Source organism: Lepidochelys olivacea, assembly GCF_965140295.1.
Source record: "Lepidochelys olivacea isolate rLepOli2 genome assembly, chromosome: 14".
Classification (NCBI taxonomy): domain Eukaryota; kingdom Metazoa; phylum Chordata; order Testudines; family Cheloniidae; genus Lepidochelys; species Lepidochelys olivacea.
The window spans coordinates 16,909,807-16,932,569 of NC_140424.1; the positions used below are offsets into that span (position 1 = coordinate 16,909,807).

The window sequence follows — 22,763 nt, forward strand, 5'->3', positions numbered from 1 at the left end:
TTGTTTTGGTCTAAAAAAGCAAAAACAAACAAAAAAATCCCCCAAAACAGAAACAGATTTTTTCAGTTCAAAACAACTTTTCATTTAGAATTTTACTTCATGTTTTTAAAGGTTAAACTCAAAAATGAAACACAATATTTATTGCTGGGTTGATGGGAACATTTTTTCAACCTGAAATAAAATGTTTTTTTTTCACTTTTTTCAGTTTGCTGAAAAAAATATTTTTGTTTCAGGTCAAACCAAAACAATTTTCGGCCAGGAAACCAAAAAGCCAGTTATTGATGCAGCCCTAGTCACAAGTCCCTTAAGAAAGAAAACCTTTTTATACCCATTTTACTGACTATAAACCAAGGCAAAGAAAGGATATGTGACTTTCTCAAGATCACAAGGCAGAATCAGGAATTGAACCCTGGAGTCCTGGTGCCAAATTCCCAAGCACTAACCATTAGACCATATTGGTAACCGCCTGGAAAAAAACTAGCCCCATTTCGATGGGAGCAGTCTAATTGCACACAGGCAAAAAAGAGCTAAACCAGAGTGGGACAATCAGGGCTGGACCGACTTGGGCTGAGCTCAGGAACAAATCCCCCTCCCCAAAACAATCTCCCACCAATTACTCAGAGGGATGGATGGGGACACATGAGCTGCAGCAGAAGAGTGGGGAGCAGGGCAATGGTTATTCTGTGGGCTCAAGCAGGGGTGTTAAATGGGACTCCTGATGCACCATGCAATTGGGGCTCACCACAGCAGTCCAAGCAGACTCCCTGTCCCCAATGACTGCTGCACCTCTCCCAAGAAACCCAGCTGAATGCCAGTTCCGAACTCCATAGATATGTCTGCTGCTAGCAAAAGACTTCTAGATGGAAACATTCAAGATCCCTCCAACTTGGAATCCTCTCTCCCAATGACAGCGCTGCAAACCAAAGAACTGACAATGGCTTTTGTAGCCCCTACAGTAACAATCAGCCCTGCACCGGCTACATGTGTGGTCTGAGTTGGGAAGGTCCTTGCTGTTTGCTTAGTGCTTCTTTCCTGGCCTGTTGCCGAGGTGCATGGGGTGCATATTACTGGAAGCAACGCCCTGAGACAGAAGATTTCCGTGCCAAAGAATTAACATAACTTCATGAAAAGAAGTAGAATATGACTTGAAGTCAGGACGCACCCCTGCCTTTCAAGTTTCTTTCCCATATGACCCTTTTGCCAGAGAGGGTCAAACTCTCCAACCAATGTCCCTTTGGCCCCAGGTCAGGATCGCTGGTAGAGTTTCATGACATTTGCATCGTGGAGTTTTTTCCACACCCTTCGCTCCAGATCGAAGTCATGATTGGTGTAGAAGATCAGACGTTTCCGCTCCTTGTCATAATAGTGATCCGAATACTTCTGGTAGCCATCTGTGATGAAGCCATAGGCGCTCACCTGGAAAAGCCAGAAGAGTCCAGAAGAAGGGTTAGAGGGCTTCAGAAATGTGGAAGTCCGGGGCTGGAGGGGTGGGGGAAACAGAGCTTGGAGGGCATGGCTATCAGAGAGGGGAGCTGCTTCCAAATGGAGAGGTAAGTGTGGGGTCCCTGCAGCTGAGGCAAGGGGCAGTTTGCCTCCCAGATTGTTGTATGTAGGGTTCCAGCCAGACCAAGCTAGGAACTTTCACTCCAAAGATTGTCCTTCTGCTCTCACACCAATGCCTTGGAAGTCAGGGGAGTTACGCTCCCAGCCGCACAAGAGGAGGATCAGGTCAGGTCTTCTTAACCCATAGGGGTGTTTTTGCCATTTGTCTTGTCCCCAAGTCACTGGGACACTTAGACTGTCTGCCACCAGGTCAGTCTGCAATGTAGTTCCTTAACTGGCCAACCCAGGTGCTGATGCATGACTCGTACCATGCCCCTTCATCCCATTCCTTCCCCCGTCCTTGAGCATACCCAGAGGCTGAGTGCCTTTCCCATGGGTCTTTCAGGAATATGATCTTCCTGAGACAATATAATCAGGAGACTTAAATCTTCAAGGAGTAAAATCCTAGGTTTGACAGACAGGTCTGTTTTGCAAGAAGCACCTATCCCATACATTTTTATGATTAGGCCCCATTGTGAGTTCCTCACTCAGTTTTCACAGGGTCCAAACTCTCGTTGTTTATGAAGCTTATAATACATTTTTCAGATGGAGAAATGGCAAAGTTAAGGGCCCCTGATTTTCCTTAGTGCTGAGCACTCACAACCCCAAAGGAAGCCCACAGGAGCTGCAGGTGCTCAGTGCTTTTGAAAATCAGGCCCTAAATGACTAACCCAAGCCCAGAGAAGAATTCGGTGGCAGAGCTGGATTCGAATGGAGTTCCTGGCTACCAGCCCCATGCTCAATCCACCATACAAGCTCCCTCTCACCGGCTAGGGACTCCGGGACACTGCCTTTTGCCCATCCCAGGCAGTGTGGTGGGGATCAGTAGCCCTCTGGAGTCCTTACCCGGTCACAGAGATGGAGGGCAGTCAGCAGTAAGAAGGCCCCTGTGGTGGGTCTGTATAGTGCCCAGTAGGACTTATCCAGACTTTCGGATCTCAGAAACCTGCAGCAGGACATAAGAAGGAGGAGCATGGTCTCCAGGTGTGATGGCTTGATTGGGGAGGCAGCCTGTCCCTCCCCCTGTGTCTGATTCATGATGCACACATTCTGAAGGCCAGTGCTACCCACAGTATGTTGAGCATTTCAACATTGAGATAAGGGTCAGCCAACCTTTGATTCAGGTTTGGTCCAGTGCTTAATTTGTGCCAGGGCTTGCCAGGGCTGAGCCTTGGCACATCTAGGCTTGGCAGTTCATAGCCCCGGCACCTCTGGGCTTGCCGCTTCAGTTATGAAAGTACAAAAATTGCTTGAGCCCCAGGACCTCTTTCATTACAAATTAAGCACTGATTTGGTCCAACCACAAAATCAGGCCAGACAGCTGGAAAGTTGGGGGGTCTCTCTCACCCACATGCACCTCCACCCCTCTGAGATGCTGCACTCCCAGAGGCAGATTACGGTTTCCTGGGGCCCTGAGGCAGAGTAAGTGGGTGGCCCTCTCCCCACCCCTTCCACCTACAGTCCCCCCCATGACCCCCACCCTTTTGTGCCTCTTCCCCTGGGCCCCATCCCTGACCCACCCAGGGTCCCCCGGATTCTGCCCCCCCCACTGTGGCCCCCAACCCGTTTACTCCTTTTTGCCCTCCCCATCACGTGGCCCCAAGACCAGAGAAGCTCTGTCCCTGTGCCACATCAGGGCCGCAGCAAGGATCCGGATGCTGGGGCTTCCCCCTCCACTCCCCGTGCTTCTGCGGCGGGACCAGGGTTGGGGCACTGTGGCTTCTCCTGCCCCACCTGCCTGGCGCTTCTGCTGGAGTGTGGGTCGGGCATGGGAGTTTCCCCTGCCGCCCTGTTGCTTCTGCCAGGGACAAACTCGGGGGTGGGGTGTGCGGGTACTGGGTCTTCCCCTGCTGTCCCACACCTGCTACCAGGGATGGGGTCGGAGTGGGGTGTGCTGGGTCTTCCTGCATCCCGTGGCTTCTGCTGGGGAGCAGGGTCAGGACATGGGGGCTTCCCCACCTGCCTGGCCGCCCAAGTTCTGGGCAGTGGATTTTTTCTGGGGGCCCCCAGTTGACCAGTGCCCCTGAGCATGGGCCCTGTGATTAATTTGCCACTGTGCACTCCAACAAGCCTTGACTCATCCTGACTCTGGGCTCACTATGTGCTTCTATAGAGCTCAGAATTACTCCCCCAGGTGCCTAACAGGACTTACCGTCCTTTCCCCGCACAGAGGGGTGGGGTGTTTGTCCTGAAGATTGGGTGAATGAATAGCTCCATGATGCATGGAGTCTCATCAGGAAGTACCACCTCTGAAAACAACATGGGACTGCCACACATGGCTGCAACAATGGTGCCCCATCCATCAGAAATACTGGCTTTGTGGGGCTGGTGTCTAAAGTTGATCTCATCCATGACGGTATGATGCACACAGACACATAGGGAGTCTCCTGGATAGCATTTACGGGGCATTGCACTGGTCAGGTATCCCATGATCCTATCCACTTGTAGGACGTAAAGAGCAGTTGTAGAAGAGGCTCAGAGAAGGGGAATGAAAGCTGTTGGGGGCCCTGTGTGTTTTGTGTAATGATGCATTGATCAGAGACACGAGATAGGAAGCAATAAAGTTCTAGAACTCTTTAGCTTGGAAAGGAGCAGAGTCAGAGGAGCTATGGCTGATGTCTGTAAAATAAAGGATGGTCCATTTGGGCTGCAGTTTGCCTTCCCAGGATCTAAGCACAGGTGGGCACTCAAAGGAATTGAAAGGCAACATGTTTTGAAGGGGGGGGCAAAGGAAGTAGTTTTTCCTACACATGGAACCTGCTACGTGTGGACGTTACCACGGCAAATCACTTTGTAGGTTTCTAAAAAAGATTAGACAATTATAAAAGAATAGCAGTGGCAATCACACTAGTTAGCGTAGTAATAAAAAATTATCCATCCTCATCCTTCAGGACATAGAATGCTGGAGGGGTCAGGAAGAAAGTTCATTTTAGGGGGTTTATGGTTTCTATTGAAATATCTAGCACTGGCCTCTGTCAAAAGCAGGACACCAGACAATTTGGCCCTGATCCTGCAATTTGACTTCAGAGGAACTCTGCATGGATGCAGGGGTTCCACCTACACTGATCCATTGGCAGGATCAGGGCATTAATTTGTTCTGATGGGCCAAATTCAATACTCTTTTCTCTTGTATGTTGAAAAGCAAACTGCCCTGTAATCATTCCCTCTCCGCCTCTCAGCTTCTTATGGGTGAAATCCACTCCTTGGTAGAGGGCCAGCATGAGGGCTAGACGACACTGAAGTTCTGCTTAAGTATTACTTGTGTTTGCTCTCTGTATGGGAGTCAATTTCACCCGCTATATGATTGGGATTGTGAGGCAGAGGGTGGGGATGAAAGAATGAAGAAGACAGAACCCAGCAAGCAGCCTTTCAGAGACAGTCTGACAAATGGCACTCGCCATGGCAAATAACCCCCTGCTACTGACCTGTTTTTCGTGTATCTGAGGAAATCAGGGTGAATGACCAGATAATTGTCCAGATTGAAATCCTTACTGAATCTGTCCCGTGGTCTGGGCCTAGGGAAGGGAATGGAAATAGGTGAGTGCTCTAACCACACATTTCACTTTGTGAAAATAATCAGGCCCCATCATGCAAGCTGCTAAGAGATGAAACAGACAGAAATTATGCTAACTTATTCTGGAGCATTTCCCAGAACAGCGCAAAATCTTCACCTTCTTGTAGCTTTATAATATAAGCAATTTGGGGCAGGGGCCATCTTTTCATGGCATGTGTGTACAGGAATTAAAACAATGGGGCCCTGATCCCTCAATGGGGGATAAAGGAAAAAATAACAACAATAAAGATGTGCCCATAATGGGTTTTTCATGTCACCGGCAGCTCTGAAAAGCTCAAAGAAAAAATTCAGATAGTGTCAAACTGAAACTGAATTTGTTTTAGAATTTTCAGTGCATCAAAAAATTTATAAAAATACTAGTTTGGGGTTGAATAAAATGTGTAGATTGACCCAGAAGGAAATGGTTCATGTTGATGTTGAGAGATTTTCCCCCTTTAAGTTAAAATAAATAAATGAATATGGTTAAAGGTGAATTCAAATCAAAAAGTCAAAACGTTTCATTTTGAAAATGTCAAAAAACATGAAATAAATGTTTCCACGTTTTCAGATTTTTCCTTTTTTGGTTTTTCCTCAACCAAAACAATTTGCCCAAATCTGCACAAACTTGGGAAATATTTTGGTTGACCCAAATCTGCAGTTTGTTTGCTGGAAAAAAGTTTCAGTTGAAAAACTTCACGCAGCTCTAAACAGCACATTTCATTCAGGAGAATCACAAAGTCTTTTACAAGCTACTGATGTACAGGCTGCAGCATTCAGACACCCATCACTGACATGCAGCCACTTCAGGGGCAGCATGTGACGGCCGTTCCTGCAGCAATGCACAAAGGAGCAGATGGGAAGTCTGACTTCTCCAAATGAAATTACAAGGGGAATTTTTCATGCAGCTCTGCACAAAGGGAGGTGAGGCTGCAGCAAGCTTCACTATTCAAGGACAGGGTATATGGCAGCCTGTTTTACCCATACTCATCCAAAAATCCCTTCCTGACGTTCTTGTTCAGCAGGAGAGCCTTCAGCCACTCAAAATCCCTCGTGCCCTCCAGGAAGTGAAGGTACTTGATCTCCTAGAAAACCCACCAAGGAAGAGTTAGTGGCTGACATGAGAAGGAGATGAGCATTAACAATTAATAGCAAACAAGAGCCCGGATTCGCTATGATTCTTGGGCACAGAGCCAAGGTCACCTGTTGCTAATTATATCCCCTGGAAACATTTTAAAACAATGTTTCATTTAGAAATGTAGCTAGATTTATTATAAAGAACAAACAAACAAAAAACAGTAAAAACCACCCCAAGAGAAAATGAACAAAAATTGTTTCAGGTCGACCTGAAACTAGTTTTTGGGGAGATTTTTCAGTTTGGCCAGAGAACTGAAAAATCAATTGTTCACTCAGCTCCAGTCATGACCCCGATGTCTGTTCCCAACCCCCAGACTGACAACCTCTCAAGTCAGTTAGAAAAAATTAGATTCGATTGAACTGAAAAGTGATCCAAGGCCAACTTCCACCCCACAGCTTCCACTGGATTTCCCCCAGTAACCCAGACATCGGAGCAAAATTCAGTAATGTGATCTCACACCTGTATGGCATATTTCATCTCGAAGGTGCCCAAACCGCTATACAGTGATCAGCTATGAACACAGATCACATCATCCACCTCTGGGATTAATTACAGTAGCTGTTTAGCAGCCTAGAACAACACTGCCAATGCTTTAGAATAGGAAGTGAAGAACACTATTTCAAACTGAAATTGCAGGTGGGTGGATAAGTAGATGAAACATAATCCGGGCATGACACTGGGATTAGTGCCTAGCTCTTGCCAAAATAAATGTAAATAGATGTTTAATGACCACAGATGGTCAGGGCCTCAGTATGATGTCTCCTCCCAAAGAGGCACATCCAGTATCGCATGGCATCCTACCACCATGCCAGGTCATGGCTGACTCAGACGGAAGAGCGATCCAACATAGCTTCTCTACAGCACTTGAGCGTTCCATGAAGACTTGCCATCCAAGTATTGACCCAACCCATCTCCGCTCAGCTCAGGGAGCTGACAAAAATCACAGCACAAGGTGGCTGCAGGCCAAAAGCCTCTACCTTGGAGTGATATAGGGCAGAATGGAGTTGCATTAATGCCAACAGCTGGAACAGGTCACGGTCTTGAGTTGGATCCATGCCGTGCTACCGGCCGGGACAGAGGCCATGGAAGTGAGGAGCGTAGCAAGCCAGGGGTGCTTTGCTTTACTGTGTTGGCTGGCTCAGAGCATTTCCACAGCACACTGCAAAACAACTAGAGCGACACAGCTTAGTGCAGTGCTCAGAACCCTGGGCTACCCCCCCAGCACTCCTAAGCCCAGCTCCTCCAAGGTGCCTCACTCAGTGGGAGTTAGGGCCCTAAATACCTTTGTAGATCTGTACCCTCACACCTAAGTTGGGCTAGTGCAGCACCAGTTTGGCCATAGCTACTTGGAATGACTCAAGTGTCCCTTGCCAGTGTGGACACTTGACTGGGCTAACTCGGGTTCCCAGACCCAGGCGTCCAGACCTGGGCTAACTCTGCTGTGACCTCAGATGCTACCTCTGCCCTGTTGCCCTTCACATGGGTCAGGATCAGAAACGCAGGCCACAGGCAAAGCAGCACCTTGCCAAGGGCACGTGTACACACGTCACGTGCCTGACTTACTTTTCCCATTGGGATCTTGCTGAATTTGCTCCCCAGCGTCACAACAGAGGCCACCAAGGAGAAGGCTGTGAATCCATAGAAGGACGTTTTTGTTCCCACGTCTTTTTCGTAACCTTTGATCACGGCCCCACTCACCCTGGACCAGAAAAATCAAACAGAATTGCAAAGTCAGCAGGGTATTGGTTGAATCACTGGGCTGGCATTCACAGCAGGACTGGGGGAACTGGTTTGGCCAAAATAACCTTGAGCCAAAACTACCGTTGAACCTGAGCCATCTAGGAACCACCTCGCACTCTGGGGTGGACAGCCACAGCGGGAAATGAATCCAGATGGAACCTTCCCTGAGGCTCAGAAACATGCTGTTCGCACTTTGTTTTGGACTCCCACCCCCATTTTCACTTGCAATCTCTGCACTTGTGGGTCCCAGTGTGGCACTGGAAGTGACACAATACCACAGCCACAGCTATACTTTTTTGTCCCAGCCAGAAATAAGACGACCTGGGAATAGCATAATAAAGCCCGTCCCTATGAGATTTCCAGTCTGAACTACAGACCAGGGAGGTTTGAATAAGGTTGAGCACAAAGGTTATTTAGCCTTGGACTTTGCAGGCCAGTAGCAATGATTTGGAAACATGGTTAAAACATGGCTCTGGAGTTTTTTTGTAGGATCATCTCTATAAAGGCAGTAGACGGGTGTAGAAGGAAGTGGGGGGATAAAGAAAAGTGCATGATGGAGAAAGGAAAGTAACAGGAAGCTGCATCTCTTACCGGAACACGTAGTCATGGGAGTCGATCTCCTGGCCCATTCTAGAGTTGTTTAATATCCCACCGTTCCCCACCACGGCACAGCTGATACAGGTCGACCTCTGCCTGGTGTTGTTGGCCAAGAGGACCTGCTGGTAGGGGTTGGGTGGCAGCATCATTATGACCTCCTTCACCACTGGAACACAGACAGGTGGTTTTCCATCAAGGAGGATGAGTGAATGGGGCATTTTGGGAGAGCTCTCAGGCTGGGAAGGGATCACAGAGAAAGTGCCATATGTGAACCAGCCTGTGGGCTGTCTAGCTTGTTATCCTGTTTCTAACAGCGGCCACATGGGATGCTCCAGAGGCAACACCTCCACATCTTTGGAAGGCAACAATACACCATGGAGGGAAATTCCTTCCTGACCCCAACTGGCAATCAGTTTATGGCCTGGAGCATGAGGGCTGACAGCTCACCTAACTGTTATCCTAACTAGCATGGCTGCTGCTGCCTTGCCTATTGGTATACTTGCCCATACCTTCTTGGATACTAAATACACTATTTACTTCAAGAGTCCCTCAACTAAAGGAGCCATCAAAAAAAAACACCATAGTCTTTGCAATGAAAAGAAACCATGGGCCCGATTCACCACTGCATTGCTCTTGTTTGACTTCAGTGAAATGCCATGACTTCAGTGGGGTTATATGGGCGTAATGCAGTGGTGAATTAGGGCCCATGCCTCAGAATCAGCACAAAATTGGGAGCTGATGGAGGGGACTAGCCTGCTCCAGGAACTGACAAAGAAGTGGAAGACACCTCCCTGTCCCAGCAGGAGGAACCAGTGTTTGCCCAAAGAGGGTGTGTCCCAGCTCGGAAGTTCTGACCCTGCACTTCAAGTGGGGAGAGGGCACCTTGTGAGCATCAGGGAGGGAGCAGGCCCAGCCCAGCCCAGCATCCCCCTGCCGGACTCACATGAGTAATTCATCTCCATAAAGCCGAACGGTGGTTTGAAATGCTCCAGACGTTCCCACTCGCTGTGATTGAAGTGTCTCCTGTCTATGAAGAGCGTGATGTTGGGCAGGAAAAGGTCCCTCAGCCAGGCAGACTTGGTGGCTTTGGCCCTCACGGCATCGGGGCAGCGCTGGAAGCACAGAAGACAGGGTTGCAAGGAAGCAGACTAGGGTTACATGATGGCCACCATCTTGGCCGCCACATCAGGGACTGAACTAGGGTCTTCATGCTGCAGCAGCTAAGAGCCAAAGTCTTCCAGACGCAGGGTGAGCTAGAATACCCATCCACCCAGGGGCACTTGTGCTTGTCTCGGAAAAATGCCATTATGGTTTTATGATGCAGTGGCTGACCAGGTCTTGCTGAATGGGCTTGCTGCCCCCTGCCCTGAATGAGGCCTCCATGGCCTTATGCTCCTCGACACAGAGCTCATGCCATGCACAGCTGGACATCCCCTTGCACGAGCTCTCAATGTGCATATCTGCCCAGGCCCTAACCACACCTCCTTTCCTTGGAGCCACTCCCCACTTCAGCCTCCCAGTCAGTCACGGTGGTGCACATCCCTTTACAGCTGCTTCCACTGGGTTACATGCCTCCCTGCTTTCTGCATCTCTTCCCACAGTGCAGGCAGCTGTCAGCTCTGAATTAACCCGTTTTAAAAACTGAAGATAAAAGCATCACTCCCTTCAGTGTGCTTCTACTTGCAATGACCAGGAGTCACCTGTTTGCGTGCAGTGACAACAGAACCCTGCACCTGATCAGTTCAATCCTCCCCTACCGTTACAGGCAAAGAGCAGCTGTGGCCTGGCTGATCTTGAGCACAAGCTGACTATATGGCTGTTTGCAGCACTGCTCTTTCAGAAGTTGCATCTCATGCAACTTGCAGGCCAGCCCTTCCTTATGTAACCCACACACCTCCTGAGTGTGGTGTTGGGTCCCCTCTAGTGGCACCGAGACCACTTACAGATTAATGAGTCTGCTCTACAGCCTTAGCTAAGGGCCACGTGGCTTTTAGCTCATGCAGTAGAGGCTCATGCATTTAGCTTCAGTAGGGTTACCATACGGCTGTATTTTCCCAGACATGTCCAGCTTTTTGGTTCTTAAATTGCCATCCGGGAGGAATTTTTAAATATCTAAAAACGTCCAGGATTTTGCCATTATTATTTTTCCCCAAAGAAGAGTTGATCATTCAAGAAAGAAAGTGAATGTTGATCACTTGAGAGAGTGCCCGCTTTTCCCCCCTCGCTCCCAGCGCTTGCACTGCGAAACAGCTGTTTCGCATGGCTGGGAGGGTGGAGGGGGAACGCAGTGCACTCAGGGGAGGAGGTGGGGCCGGGGCAGGGATTTGGGGAAGGGGTCCAATGGGCAGGGAGGGGGCGGAGTTGGAGTGGGGACTTTAGGGAAGGGGTTGGAATGGGGGCGGGGAAGGAGTGGCGTTAGGGTGGGGCTGGGGGGAGTGTCTTCATTTTTGAATGTTCAAATATGGTAACCCTAAGCTTCAGCGGTTCCCTGGTTTGATCCCGCCTACACCCAGCTCAATTCCTCCTTTCCAGCAAGTTAGGGCCCTGGGCTTAGGAGGCTGCCTTAGGCCAGCATTGTAGCAAATCTCACAAGCCACATCACCCCTTCAGGCTGCACTTTGGGCAGCTCAGCAAAGTGAGTGCTGATTGGCAGGAAGAAACTTCCCAAAATCTAGTTACTTCCTGCAGCAAGTTGGCTTTAAGCCCCAAGCTTCCGTGTGCAGCTTCACATCCCTGAAGCTTTACAGCCTAGTCAAGGATTACTGCAGTACACAGTGGGTTGAGTTCTGAGGCTATAGCATTGACTGGAAGATTAACTAAACTCTGCACAAGGCAGTGCGCTAGTTAAAGGCACCTTAATGCTTGTAGGGCAGCTGCTCAAGCCTCCCCTGCATTCATGCTCATCAGCACTTTTCAGATACGCAGGGAAATCATTGCGACATACCCTTGACTGTGAACGCTGCAGGCATTCTTTGGAAAGCTCATGGAGGGGCCACAGACGCTCACAGCCAGTCGCCTTCGGATCCATGAGACTCCCACCTCTGCCACCCAGTGGTAGGTCAACAAACCACAAGGGAGATGTGTTCAGTCTAATCCATGGGTTGGCTGGAGTTACACGTCCCCTTTTGTGGCCCCTCCACACAGAATGTGAGTCTGTTACTCAACCATCACATGAACATAGGGAAAAAACTGGATTGGGTGGCTGCCTGGAGAGTTCTGTGTCTGTGAGCTTTTCATCCCTGGTTCTGCACGCTGACAGCATCTACTGTCCAAGGCTCCTCAGATAATTTCACTAGCACTATGGCCTCACTCCACTAATGTGAGTTATTGTTATTTGTATTAAGGTAGCACCTAGAGATCAGTGCCACTAACACACAATCAGGCAACCGCTGACCCCAAAGAGCTTACAATCTAACTAGTCAAGATAGCCAAGAGTGGGAGAAAGGAAGAATTATTATCCCCATTTTACAGATGAGAAAGAGAGGTGAAGTGACTTGCCCAAGGTCACACTGAAAGTCTGTGGCAAAGCTAGGCATAGAACCCAGGGCTCCTGAGCGATACCCGCATTTAATGGCTATAATCACCAGAGCCTCCTTCTTCTTGAGTTAGATGAGTATTAAGTCATGTTACAGGTGGGGAAACAGAGACATTGAACCAGTATGAGCTGGACTTTCAGTGGTGCTAAGCACCCACAGCTCCCATTGATTTCAGCTGTACATTCTGAGAAACTCCACTGCCTTCCACTGAGATCAGACTCCAGCCTGGTGAATACTGAAGGCAATGGGGACAACCACGGTGTGTGCCAGTGTAATACCGACAGACCCCAGTCGGCGGCGGGATCGAACGTGGGGCCTTGGGAGCTTAGTGCATGAGCCTCTACCGCATAAGCTAAAAGCTAACTCACTCTTAGCTAAGGCTGTAGAGCTGACTCATGTGATCTCTCTCTTTAAATGGTCTCGGTGCCACTAGATGAGACAACACCACAAGCAGAAGGTGTGTGGGTTCCAGCAGGTTCCAGCTACTAGCCGCCTCTGTGCGCAGGTGCATTTCCTGAATAGCTTTGAAAGCTGCAAATGAAGACTAATGGTCTGGCAGAGGCCTGGAAGGCATCCGCAACCCTCTGAGCCCAGCAATGGCAAAGCAGGAAGGACGGAGGGCAAAGCCCCACTTGACGCTGCTTCGCCAACAGAGGAAACTCTGCGCTGTGTGGGCAAGCGCTGCCAGTCTCCTCTCTTGTGCTAACGAGGACACACCTAATTCTATTTGCTCGGTTTTTATGAGTGCAGCGAAGAGAACGGTGCAGGATGTTCCTATAGGCCTGCTGCCATTCATACAAATACTGTATCAACAGCAAAGTGTTGTTTAACCTCTAGCAGTTTGGCCTCTAGCGACTCAGGTCTTTCCTTCTCTGCCGGCAGCTTCATTACACTGCTCTAGGTTTAGAGCTTGTCACAGCTCCTAAATTCACACAGGGCCAGCGTGGCATAATAGGTGGGTGGATGATTTCTAGGGGAAAACCCAGTGAAGCAAGATGTGCAGGAGATGGTGAGTCAGTAACAAGCACTGCTTCTCCCCTGAGACTCACTATCGGAATCTATACATCCTTAGGGGCTGAGTGATGGATCATATTTTGGGTAAAAATGACGAGCAGTCCTTGTGGCACCTCAGAGACTAACAAATTTATTTGGGCATAAGCTTTCGTGGGCTAGAACCCACTTGAAATCTAAAATTTGAGGTCCCGACATGTGTTCATTAAAGATCCCCTGACACTTTTTGTAAAAGACTCTGGGGATGTCATCCCCCCTGTGCTGGCCAAAATCTAACGTGAGCAATTAAGTTCTGCCTAGTGAAATTTTGTGTAGTTTTAGATGAATAAAGTGTCCTTAACTTCCTGTCATAACCTGCTACCCAGTGTCACTTTGTGCTGGTCTGCCAGCCGCTGCTCTCCACCCCAGAGGGGGCTGCATTGGAGCAGTGGGCACCGTGATTTCTATGGGGACAAAGTTAATACTTTCATTTGGGGATCCATTTGTGATCCAAGAACCCCTTAATAACAACTGGCAAGGCGGGTTACAGGATCCTGATTCTGGTATGTTCATTCTGGTTCCCCGAAGAATGTCATGGGAGTTCTTACTGGTCATTCATATCATTGTGACATGTATGTACAGATACTGTTGGAGTTATGTACATGTACTGAAAATATGTTTTAAAGTCTGGATCAAGGCGGAGCTGACAAGCAGGCTTTTTGTTAGATAAGGGATGTTGATTCACTGAGTTCGCTGTTGAAAAGTAAATTAAGTACTGTCTCATTCACAGTGGGTCTCCCATCCCCTGTCTATGCTGAAAGACTATAAGAATTTCAGAAAGGAAAACACAGTGGGGGAAGAGAACCTTATATGGAGATATGCTTCAAAGGTTTGCTGGACTATATTTGGGGAACAAAAAAGACACCCCAGCATCCTGCACCTAGAAAGTAAATGGGCAGTGCATTTACATTCATGAAAATGTGATCACAACCAGATTTGGTTGGAAACATTGCAGTAGACTTTGGGTGAGATAAGACTTCTTTAGACAGGAGGTTAGCCTGTTAAGTTTTGTCTCTATGATTTTGTTTTATGTGTAACCTTTTGTTTCCCTCATCCAGAGGTGAAAGTAAGCTGGTATGGTCCAGTATGGTGTGCCGGACCGGACCGGCTTCCTCAGGCTGGCGATTTAAAGGGCCCAGGGCTCCCTGCAGTGGCCGGAGCCCCGGGCCCTGTAAAGCACCACCCTAGCCCTGCCACCGCTACCCCGGGGCTCCGGCAGCCGGGCTTGGGCAGCAATTTAAAGGACCCGGGGCTCCTGCCGCTGCAGGGAGGATTTAAAGGGCCCAGGGCTCCAGCCGCCACCACCACAGCAGCAGAGCTCCGGGCCCTTTAAATCTCCCCTGAGCCTCAGGACTCCCAGCCGCCTCTGCAGCTGGGAGCTCCGGGGGTGATTTAAAGGCCCCGGGGCTCCCAGCCACAGCCGGAGTGGGAAAACAGGGATCCACCAGGCAGTACGCTGGGGCAGAGGGATTTATTTCTGGTGGGATAGAAGAGGGATGGGGGGGGGGAAGGATTTCTTTCTCTCTCTTTTTTTTTTTTTGCAGCAAAATAAGGACTGCCCCTCCTAAATATATACAATTGGCCTGTGTCAGAGGCTAATCCCAGGGTTGGGCTGGGCAAGATGTGTTAAGGTGATATATATATCTCAAAAGTTATATATTAAACTTCATTGTTTTGAATGAAAGGCCAAATTCCGTCCTGCCTTACAATCCACACATGCCTCCTTCATTTGAGCTCGGGGCAGCTCCTCTGCATGTAGCTACCTGTCCATGCCAGAGGCTAATCAAGAAATCCATGAAAATAGGTGACTTGGAAAAACTAATGTGGAGGCTAACAAGGAGGTAGATTTATAGGAGACCATCCAGCTGTATACGTGGCCAGAACACATAGTAATCGCTTACCGACTGTGGGGCTGAACTGTCCAAGATATAGCGGTCCTCAAAATCCCACCGAGGCTCGGACTTGAAATCGGCAATCCTCAGCCTTCTCTTTTCTGCCACTGTAGGAGCCTGAGTCGTGACATTCTGCATTGTGGGAGGGGCTACGTTCTGCATCGGGATGCTGGGATGAACCTTGCCTTTTGTAGTGGGTCTCAGCGCACCGGGCTTAGTTGACACAGGGGCCTTTTTTGGTTTTGCTTGGTCTTGGGCTATGGTCTTTGCATTGGCTTCCTTCCCCTTGGGTGCTGGTGGGGCACTCTTATCCTGAGTTTGCATCTTATTGGATGCTGATATTACATTCTTATCCTCTGCTTGCTCCTCCGTGGCCTCTCCTTTATCTGACGCCATTCTCTTAACCATATCTTGCTCCAGCCTATTGCTGTCTGTGCCCAGTATCACATTTAGCTGGCTCGAGGAATCCCCTTCAGCGGGCACAGTGTGGAGCTTGCTCTGTTGGATGTCCCTTTCTGGCATTTCTTTGGCATGTTGCAAATAAATTAGTGGCCTAAATGTAATAAAAAAAGGCAAATATACCACTATACCAGTCGAATGAAGCCCCCTCTATCCCCTCCACCACATTAATGGCTATCTTACCCTCCAAGCATTTTATGACACTAGTGAGTACAGCAATTGCCCTCTCTAGGGCTCCACTTTTATAACCTTCATTGAGTTTCTGCAGGGAATTGTCATTATGCTTTGCTCAAAGGACACCTGCCTGAACTTGATCTTGTTTGTGATTTAGCCATAAAATGGTTATTCAGCATCTTGGACCCACCAGACATGAAATCATGTGATTTGCCCCCCTCCGCCTGTGAAATCAATCATACGTAATTCAGACTATTACACAGGTGGTTTTTGAAATATTAATGACCGTAGCTGGAAATCAATGTAGAGGAAGGGAGGAACCTATTTGCAGCTAGGCACAATCCATGACAATCATCCTAGGACACTGACACATCCCACATGAAAGAGACAGGACTATGGTGTAGTAAGCAGAGCAAAACCTTTATTCAGGATACTGGACAAACACTATACCTGTAGCCCACTTGCTCTCCAGCTTGCATTCTCGCTGAGTAATGCTGATGCACCTCACAATTCCCGGCCAGAATGGGTCTGACTCCTGGTCCAGATTTGGCATCCACGGACTAGATTGCTCACTATACTGCAGGTACTGCAGCTTTTCAATACTTAGAAGAACAAGCACAATGTTGGGAAGAGGTCGTCTGATGTCTAGAAAGACTTCTGTGCGGGCTGCAGGGATACTAGCTACACACCGCTTGACCGAACAAGGTGCAAATGTGGGGGACACTATGGCCCAATTCTGCAACGCTGGATGTCCCCTACTCATACTGAAGTCAATAGGAGGGGAGGTGCTTAAGACATGGTAGGATGAAGCTCCATGTGTGACCCAGAGCCAAAATCAGGGACACAAGGAAGTGATTCGAGTAAGGTAAGCTCAGAATGAGGTGAGATTTGTTCCTGTAGTCTAAACGTCACTTTCTATGCAGTCTGCATTTCCGAAGTATGGAATGCACAGCAGTCTGATTCAGAGAACAGGGACTGCTCCTTCCTTGCAGACTGGCAGTGACTAGGGACCTCTACTGAGCTGGTGCAGAGCACAGATAAATGCTCGTTTTAAAGAGAATCATCAGTAGAGCCAAAATGTATATTCGCATGCGATCCGCAAACAAGGTACACGGATGCGGATAGCCCCCGATTTGCAGGGCTCTAGCAATCAGTCCCAATGTGACCAGGTACATCCCAGCCTCCCAGTGAGCTCAATGGAATGTTAGTGGGCAATAGCAGCAAGGCAGAAGGAAAACAACAAAAGGGGATGAAGACACAGCACCAAATCCTGCCCTTTGGGGATTACAAGTGAAAACCCGTCTTGCATGTGTACTATAAATGCTGTGCCAGCCCAGGGCAGGGAGTAGCAGCAGCTGGATGGGCTTGTCATACAAGGGATCTCCAGCCACCTGCAAGCAATGGGGCAAAGCAGCTTCAAAGTCACAAAGCTTCATCTTTCACACAAATGGGCTTCAGGCTGCTGGCTCCACAGCATGGGTCTGCCTCTTCCTGCAGTTTCAGTTTCACTCCAGGTTGACTGTCACAGCCGGCTCATGGACAGCCAGACCTAGTGGTCAGAGCCAGGGTCCACAGTCATGAGACAGGAGTCAACAGTTGGTCATGTCAGGATACTGGGATATCAGAAGCAGGAGACAAAGTTGAGATCAGAACCATGAATCGGTAACCAGAGTCAGGCTGGGTCAGAGGCAGGAGGCAAACTGAGATCGGAACCACAAGTCAGACACCAGGAGTCAAGCCACGCTGGAATGCCAGGAAGCCAAGCCACGGGAGCAGGAGCGGGAGGCACCCAATCCAGAATAGGGTGACTCTCAGCTGCATGGACAACTTCCTGTTCCTGTGCTGGGTTTATGTAGAACCTGTGGACCAGCCAGGACCTCCAGCATTCTGTCAGTCAAGTTCCAGGCCTGGAGTCCTCTGGCAGGGTTCAGCTTTTGCCCTAGCCACTGTTAGCAGGTCCCTGGGAAGCAGGTTGGAACTTACTGGCATCTAGAGTCTAAGAAGACCCGCAGTTCCTGATGCTGGCCAATGAATGGCCTGAAGTCCTACGGACTTAGCGGCATCGAGGCAGCTGAGCGGATGGATGTAAAGATAGCAGGCCACGTTTTCAGCTCATGTGAATTGGCAAAGCTCCACTGACTTCCTGGGGGAAGCCCAATGCGCCTCAGAGGTGTAACGCCTCTTGTAGCTACCCACCGTGCAGAGGCGCTTGCCTACTGCACCCTCCTGCAGGAAGGCAGCCAGAGTGCATGGTGTGCTCATCTGTCATTTACCAGCACACACTGGAACTGCAGCATGCAATAAAAAAACCCCATAGCAGTTAGCTACATATACCGCACATTACAGTACCCTGCAACAGGGCACATGGCTGGCATCCTGGGAGGAAGGCAGAGATGGACTCTAACAAGGTCACCTTGGCACAACCCACATCAAGTTTGCATTAGGGCAGTGGTCAGGGGCTCTGGAACAATTTGGACTGTGGGGGTGCTGAGTGGCATTGAACCAAACTGGAAACCCTGTTGATGATGGAAACCACTTGAAGTCAGGGGTCCTTTTGTGGTTTTTGAAGAAAAATGATCAAAATGAAAATTTGTGGGTTTTTAAAAATGCATAACAGTTTTCGTTTTTATTTTTGGAAGATTCCCTCACAGTTAACAGTGTTACTTTCTCACACATTTTTATTCCCCACCCCTTTTAAGTGGAAAAAAAAGTGAGGGTTCTCCCCCCACACACGTTCTCTAAAACCCCCTCCTCCCTCGAGATCCTTAAAAACCCTTAAAAAGCCAAAACATTTTTTTTTTTGGACAAATGAAAAGTAAACAGGAAAACCAACAAATGAAACAAAAATTACTTTCTGTTTTTTGACCATCCGAGATTTTTGCAACGTGTTTGCAAAGTGCTTTGAGCTCCTGAAATGGAAGATTAAAATGGGGCTAATCCTGGCCCCCACAATGCAGGACTACAAGGCTCAGAAAGCTAAGTTACCATGGTAGTTCCACGGTTCACATGGGGTGTCATGTCATGGAGAGGCTATGCAGGGGGACTCCACAACATCTGTGCAGAGCACTGATCCATTGATCTCTGCACTGGTGCGGACATGGGATTTGCAAACTATACACTGACATTTGCTTTTAAAGATATATTGGTTTTAAGGAAACATTGTTCCATGAGGCTTTACTGTATACAGGTAATAACTACCTGGGTCGTATGTCAGATACTAGTGCAGAATGCTTCTGTCTTTTGGCTCGTCAATCCAATGGCTTCATACACACGTCATTTGACATGCAACAGGCAAAGGGACACATCAGCAAGTCCCCAGGAATTTTAGAGGGGTTACATTTTTTAAAGGTTTGAAATACATGGTATTAAATGCCTACATTTTCAGAAATAGCCTCCAATACAGTGTGAGCATAATTACATCCATTTGGAAGCCCCACTGCCTGATTTACAGATACAACCAGGTAATTAGGTCTTTAAATGGATACAGCTGTAAGTGCCATTATTTCCACCTGCAGTAATGGAGGCTGGGGTGATGCCCAGCCAAAATGTTTAAGTTTTTCTTTAGAAAATCCACTGTTGTCTGCATGCTTTCGAAAGTGACAGACAAGCCTTGTCCACATAGGAAAGTTTTTTGGTATAAACTAAGGTGTGAACTGAAATCAATATAATTTTACCAGTATAACTTCCATGAGGATACAGTTGTTCCAACATAAACCATCTGTTTGATAGGAGAGTTGGAGAGGGCTGAGGGTTTGCATCCCATAGGGATGCAGGGGTGGAAAGGAGTTTCAGGCGGTGACTGTGGGGTTGATTTCCTGTTGGGATGATTATTTTAATGCTGCTAAGATTATATTTGGCAGCTTGAGCCCTTGGACAGGAGTCTTTTTATCATCTGAAATCTAAAGAAAAGAAATAAAAGTGGTTTTTTTTGGTTTAGTTTATCTTGCTTATGGGTTTTAAGGTAAACCAAACAAAGCCATACTTACTCTGGAATAAGAGTGTCCACATGGAGGGTTATAATGAGGTCAGTTTAAATTCACACCTTAGGTTATACTGAACAAACTTCCTAGCCCCAGTCATTGAACTTAACCCAATACCTCTTCACTTCCACAGTGAGGACAGATCTTTGTGGGTTAAGCTGCATGGAACAGTTCCTTTGGGAAGGATCCTACAACTGTACTGCTGGGTTACTTTCTATAATATCATTATTTGCATTATATGAGTGCCTTGATTCTGAATCATACTTTCCTTTGTTTGTTTGCTTGTTTGAGAGATTACCAGTATAATTTTGGCTCAAACTCCAAATCAAATCAGTTTGCAGAGCAAATGTTATGATTCAGCTGCCCCAAACCTAAAGGGGCTCTTTGCATCTCATTCTGCACAGAGGCAGGGTTCTTTCCCTGGCTCCCGAAAAGAACTGAATTTGGAGAGTGGCAGAGTTGGCTTGGATGGTACTTTAGCCCTTGAAATGAAGTCTGCGTGCTTGTTTAGATTAAGGAAATTTGCACTTCCTGTATATTGATTCCCTTTGCATTAAGGGTTTGCTTTGATGCAAATTTCCCTAGATTAGACAAGTCCTGAATTAGAGGTTTTAGAAAACATTAAATATATTTTATGCATAAATAACAATTGTATTAATGGAATATCTGCAGTATTTTTTATATAAATAATGTTTTAATTTAATATTTAGATATCTATAGTCAAAAGACATGATGATATACATAATGTACCATCTTTCTTGTACCGATATTACTCAGATCTTGCTTTCTAGCACAAGGTTTTGGGTGTGTACACACACACACATAAGTATATAAAAGAAAAGGAGTACTTGTGGCACCTTAGAGACTAACAAATTTATTAGAGCATAAGCTTTTGTGAGCTACAGCTCACTTCATCGGATGCAAGAGCTGTAGCTCACGAAAGCTTATGCTCTAATAAATTTGTTAGTCTCTAAGGTGTCACAAGTACTCCTTTTCTTTTTGTGAATACAGACTAACATGGCTGCTACTCTGAAACCTGTCAGTATATAAAAGATTTCACACTTAGAGCTAGAGAGATTGGAGAGAGTACACTACCTGGATAGTTTGTCTTAGAAGGAGCTGGATCTCTTACCTGTGAAGACATTTTTCTGAAAAGCCGAAGAAGGAGCTAAAAGAGACAACGAGGAACAGAAAGACTGTCACAAAAATGGGCCAGAAGATCAACCGGGGCACCTTCACAAATCTCCTCCGGAGAGATCGCATGGCCTCGCTTTAGGCAGGACTGGAGCTGTTCCCCTTCCCTGCTACAGGTGTACTGCACAATGAACAAGCAGGCCGTGTGACTCCTTAGATATCCCTGGCCGGTAGGTGCACACCCCCTGTCCCAGCATGCAGGGATGGTAATAAATTCTGCATGCTGAGCTTTCTCTGCCAGAACAGAAGGCTGGGTGTTGGTTTTTTGGTTTTTGTTTTTTCCATGCCAACACTGTAGCAGCCTTGTGAGGATTCTGTGGGCTTGGCCGGTCCGTGGGCAAACACCTATTGTTCAAACTTGCTTTGCCAATGTTTCTTGATGGTTGATGTAAAATAAATACCCCCTTTCAATCTGTTTCAGGCAAAAACAGGAGCAAATAAAAGCTCGTGTGAATGACGAGGTTAACCATAGCTACACTTAAGAGACTATTTTTCAGAACAGCACCTAGCTGTGGGTTTGGTCAGTTCTAGTGATGTCTATATTATTACACTAGTGCTTGGAAGAGCCAACCACGATCAGGCCCCTGTTGTGCCAAACACTAAACAGACACATAGTAAGAGACCATCCTTGCCCCCCAAAGCTCAATCACTAGATACATAGATGCCAAGGCCATAGGTCTGACCTCTTTATAACCCAGGCCATAGTTTTAAACATGATCCAAAATGACTCATAAGCAAGTCCAAAGTTAAATCCCTTATAAGGCATCAGAAATTTGATTGTTAAAGTGAATTTAGTACTTGGGTAAAGTGCCACATTAACAGGCCTGGAGGTGGAAACTTTCTCTTCCTCTCGAGAGCAGGCACAGTTTCAGTGGTGGCAATGCAAGCTTCCCCCAGCCTCCCCCGCTGGGCCTACCAGTCAGACTGCTAATTCAGTAGGTCCAGCTGTGGGACTGGGGTTTGAGCGACGGGCTTCTGTCCCACTGGGGATTGTGTTGAACGTCCACCTCTCCATTTCATAGAGGCCGCCGCTGAACAACAGCTTGTGATCACAACTGAGTTAGGCCACGGCTGGATTCGAATCTGGGTGGCCTACGGCAGAAGTGAAAAGGTCTAGATGGTGCTAGCACTCCCATAAATCACCCCGTTGGGCATGTTAAAGCCATGAAAGTCCAGGTCCCTGAATGGCCGGATCCAGCTTGGCACATTTGTGTTGTGAAGTGTCAGATTTTGGTGGGTCCCCTGTGCAAACATGCCAAGGTAGAAAGACTGAAAGAATTTCTCCCTGTCGGGCCCCAGTGATAGCAACAGTTTAGAGGGTGAGGGGCTGGGGGAAGGGATTTGTTTTACCATTATAACAAAAATACTTCCTCCTAGCAATGGCCAAAAAGCAAAGTCAGCAAGCTGGTTACAACTGCCTCTTCCTGGGAGTGGTTGTATCCTGGTCCTGAAGGATATATGGATGTGTAGCTAAGACAACAGTATTCACCCTGTGAATTCAAAATGGAGGAGGAGTATCTGAGACTTGATACAATGGGCTGGGGCCATTATCTTCCAAAGATAAAACCATCTGCTCTTTGGACTGTTGAGCCACATGGAGAACTATCATCTCTGGCAGGGGTGATTTAGCAGTTTGGAAAGGGGGAGTGGTGAACTCCTCCCGAGTTAAGGAAATCATTCCAAAGCTGTTTACATTTTCACAGGGGCATTTTAACAAGCGGCCCTCCCTGGCGCAACACTGCAGTTAATCCAGGTTTCATGGCTGTACTGCCGAATATGTGGCGCGCCTAACATATCTCACAAACTTTAGGAGAACAACACTGCACCGCCATGCTTTATCAAGGCATCTCC

The 22,763-nt window shown here is 47.8% G+C and overlaps 1 protein-coding gene across 3 annotated transcripts; it reads right to left on the reverse strand.

Annotated features, from left to right (window-relative positions):
• Positions 1 to 236: 236 nt before the first annotated feature.
• ST6GALNAC1 (ST6 N-acetylgalactosaminide alpha-2,6-sialyltransferase 1) lies at positions 237 to 15,684 on the reverse strand. 3 transcript variants are annotated; one of them, XM_084648410.1, is made up of 8 exons: positions 15,115 to 15,684; positions 9,571 to 9,739; positions 8,622 to 8,793; positions 7,854 to 7,989; positions 6,140 to 6,237; positions 5,028 to 5,117; positions 2,449 to 2,548; positions 237 to 1,416 (listed from the first exon to the last, which is right to left on the reverse strand). In XM_084648410.1, exons 1-8 carry the CDS (start codon positions 15,625 to 15,627, stop codon positions 1,246 to 1,248), a joined length of 1,449 nt encoding a protein of 482 aa, XP_084504536.1. In that variant the 5' UTR covers positions 15,628 to 15,684; the 3' UTR covers positions 237 to 1,245. The 3 variants fall into 3 exon arrangements, with proteins under 3 accessions (XP_084504536.1, XP_084504535.1, XP_084504537.1); XM_084648409.1 differs by having other exon boundaries at positions 238 to 1,416; positions 6,134 to 6,237; positions 15,115 to 15,683; XM_084648411.1 differs by lacking the exon at positions 15,115 to 15,684 and adding an exon at positions 11,572 to 11,676 and having other exon boundaries at positions 239 to 1,416; positions 6,134 to 6,237.
• Positions 15,685 to 22,763: the final 7,079 nt, after the last annotated feature.

Excerpts from the sequence above, each read along its gene's own strand:
- ST6GALNAC1 (XM_084648409.1), bottom strand. The coding sequence starts at position 15,627 with ATGCCAGAAAGGGACATCCAACAGAGCAAGCTCCACACTGTGCCCGCT. Across the intron at positions 9,740-15,114 it reads ACAGTTCAGCCCCACAGTCG|CGCTGCCCCGATGCCGTGAG; the intron begins GTAAGCGATTAC and ends CTGTGCTTCCAG. Across the intron at positions 5,118-6,133 it reads GGATTTTTGGATGAGTATGG|GCCCAGACCACGGGACAGAT; the intron begins GTAAAACAGGCT and ends TCCCTTCCCTAG.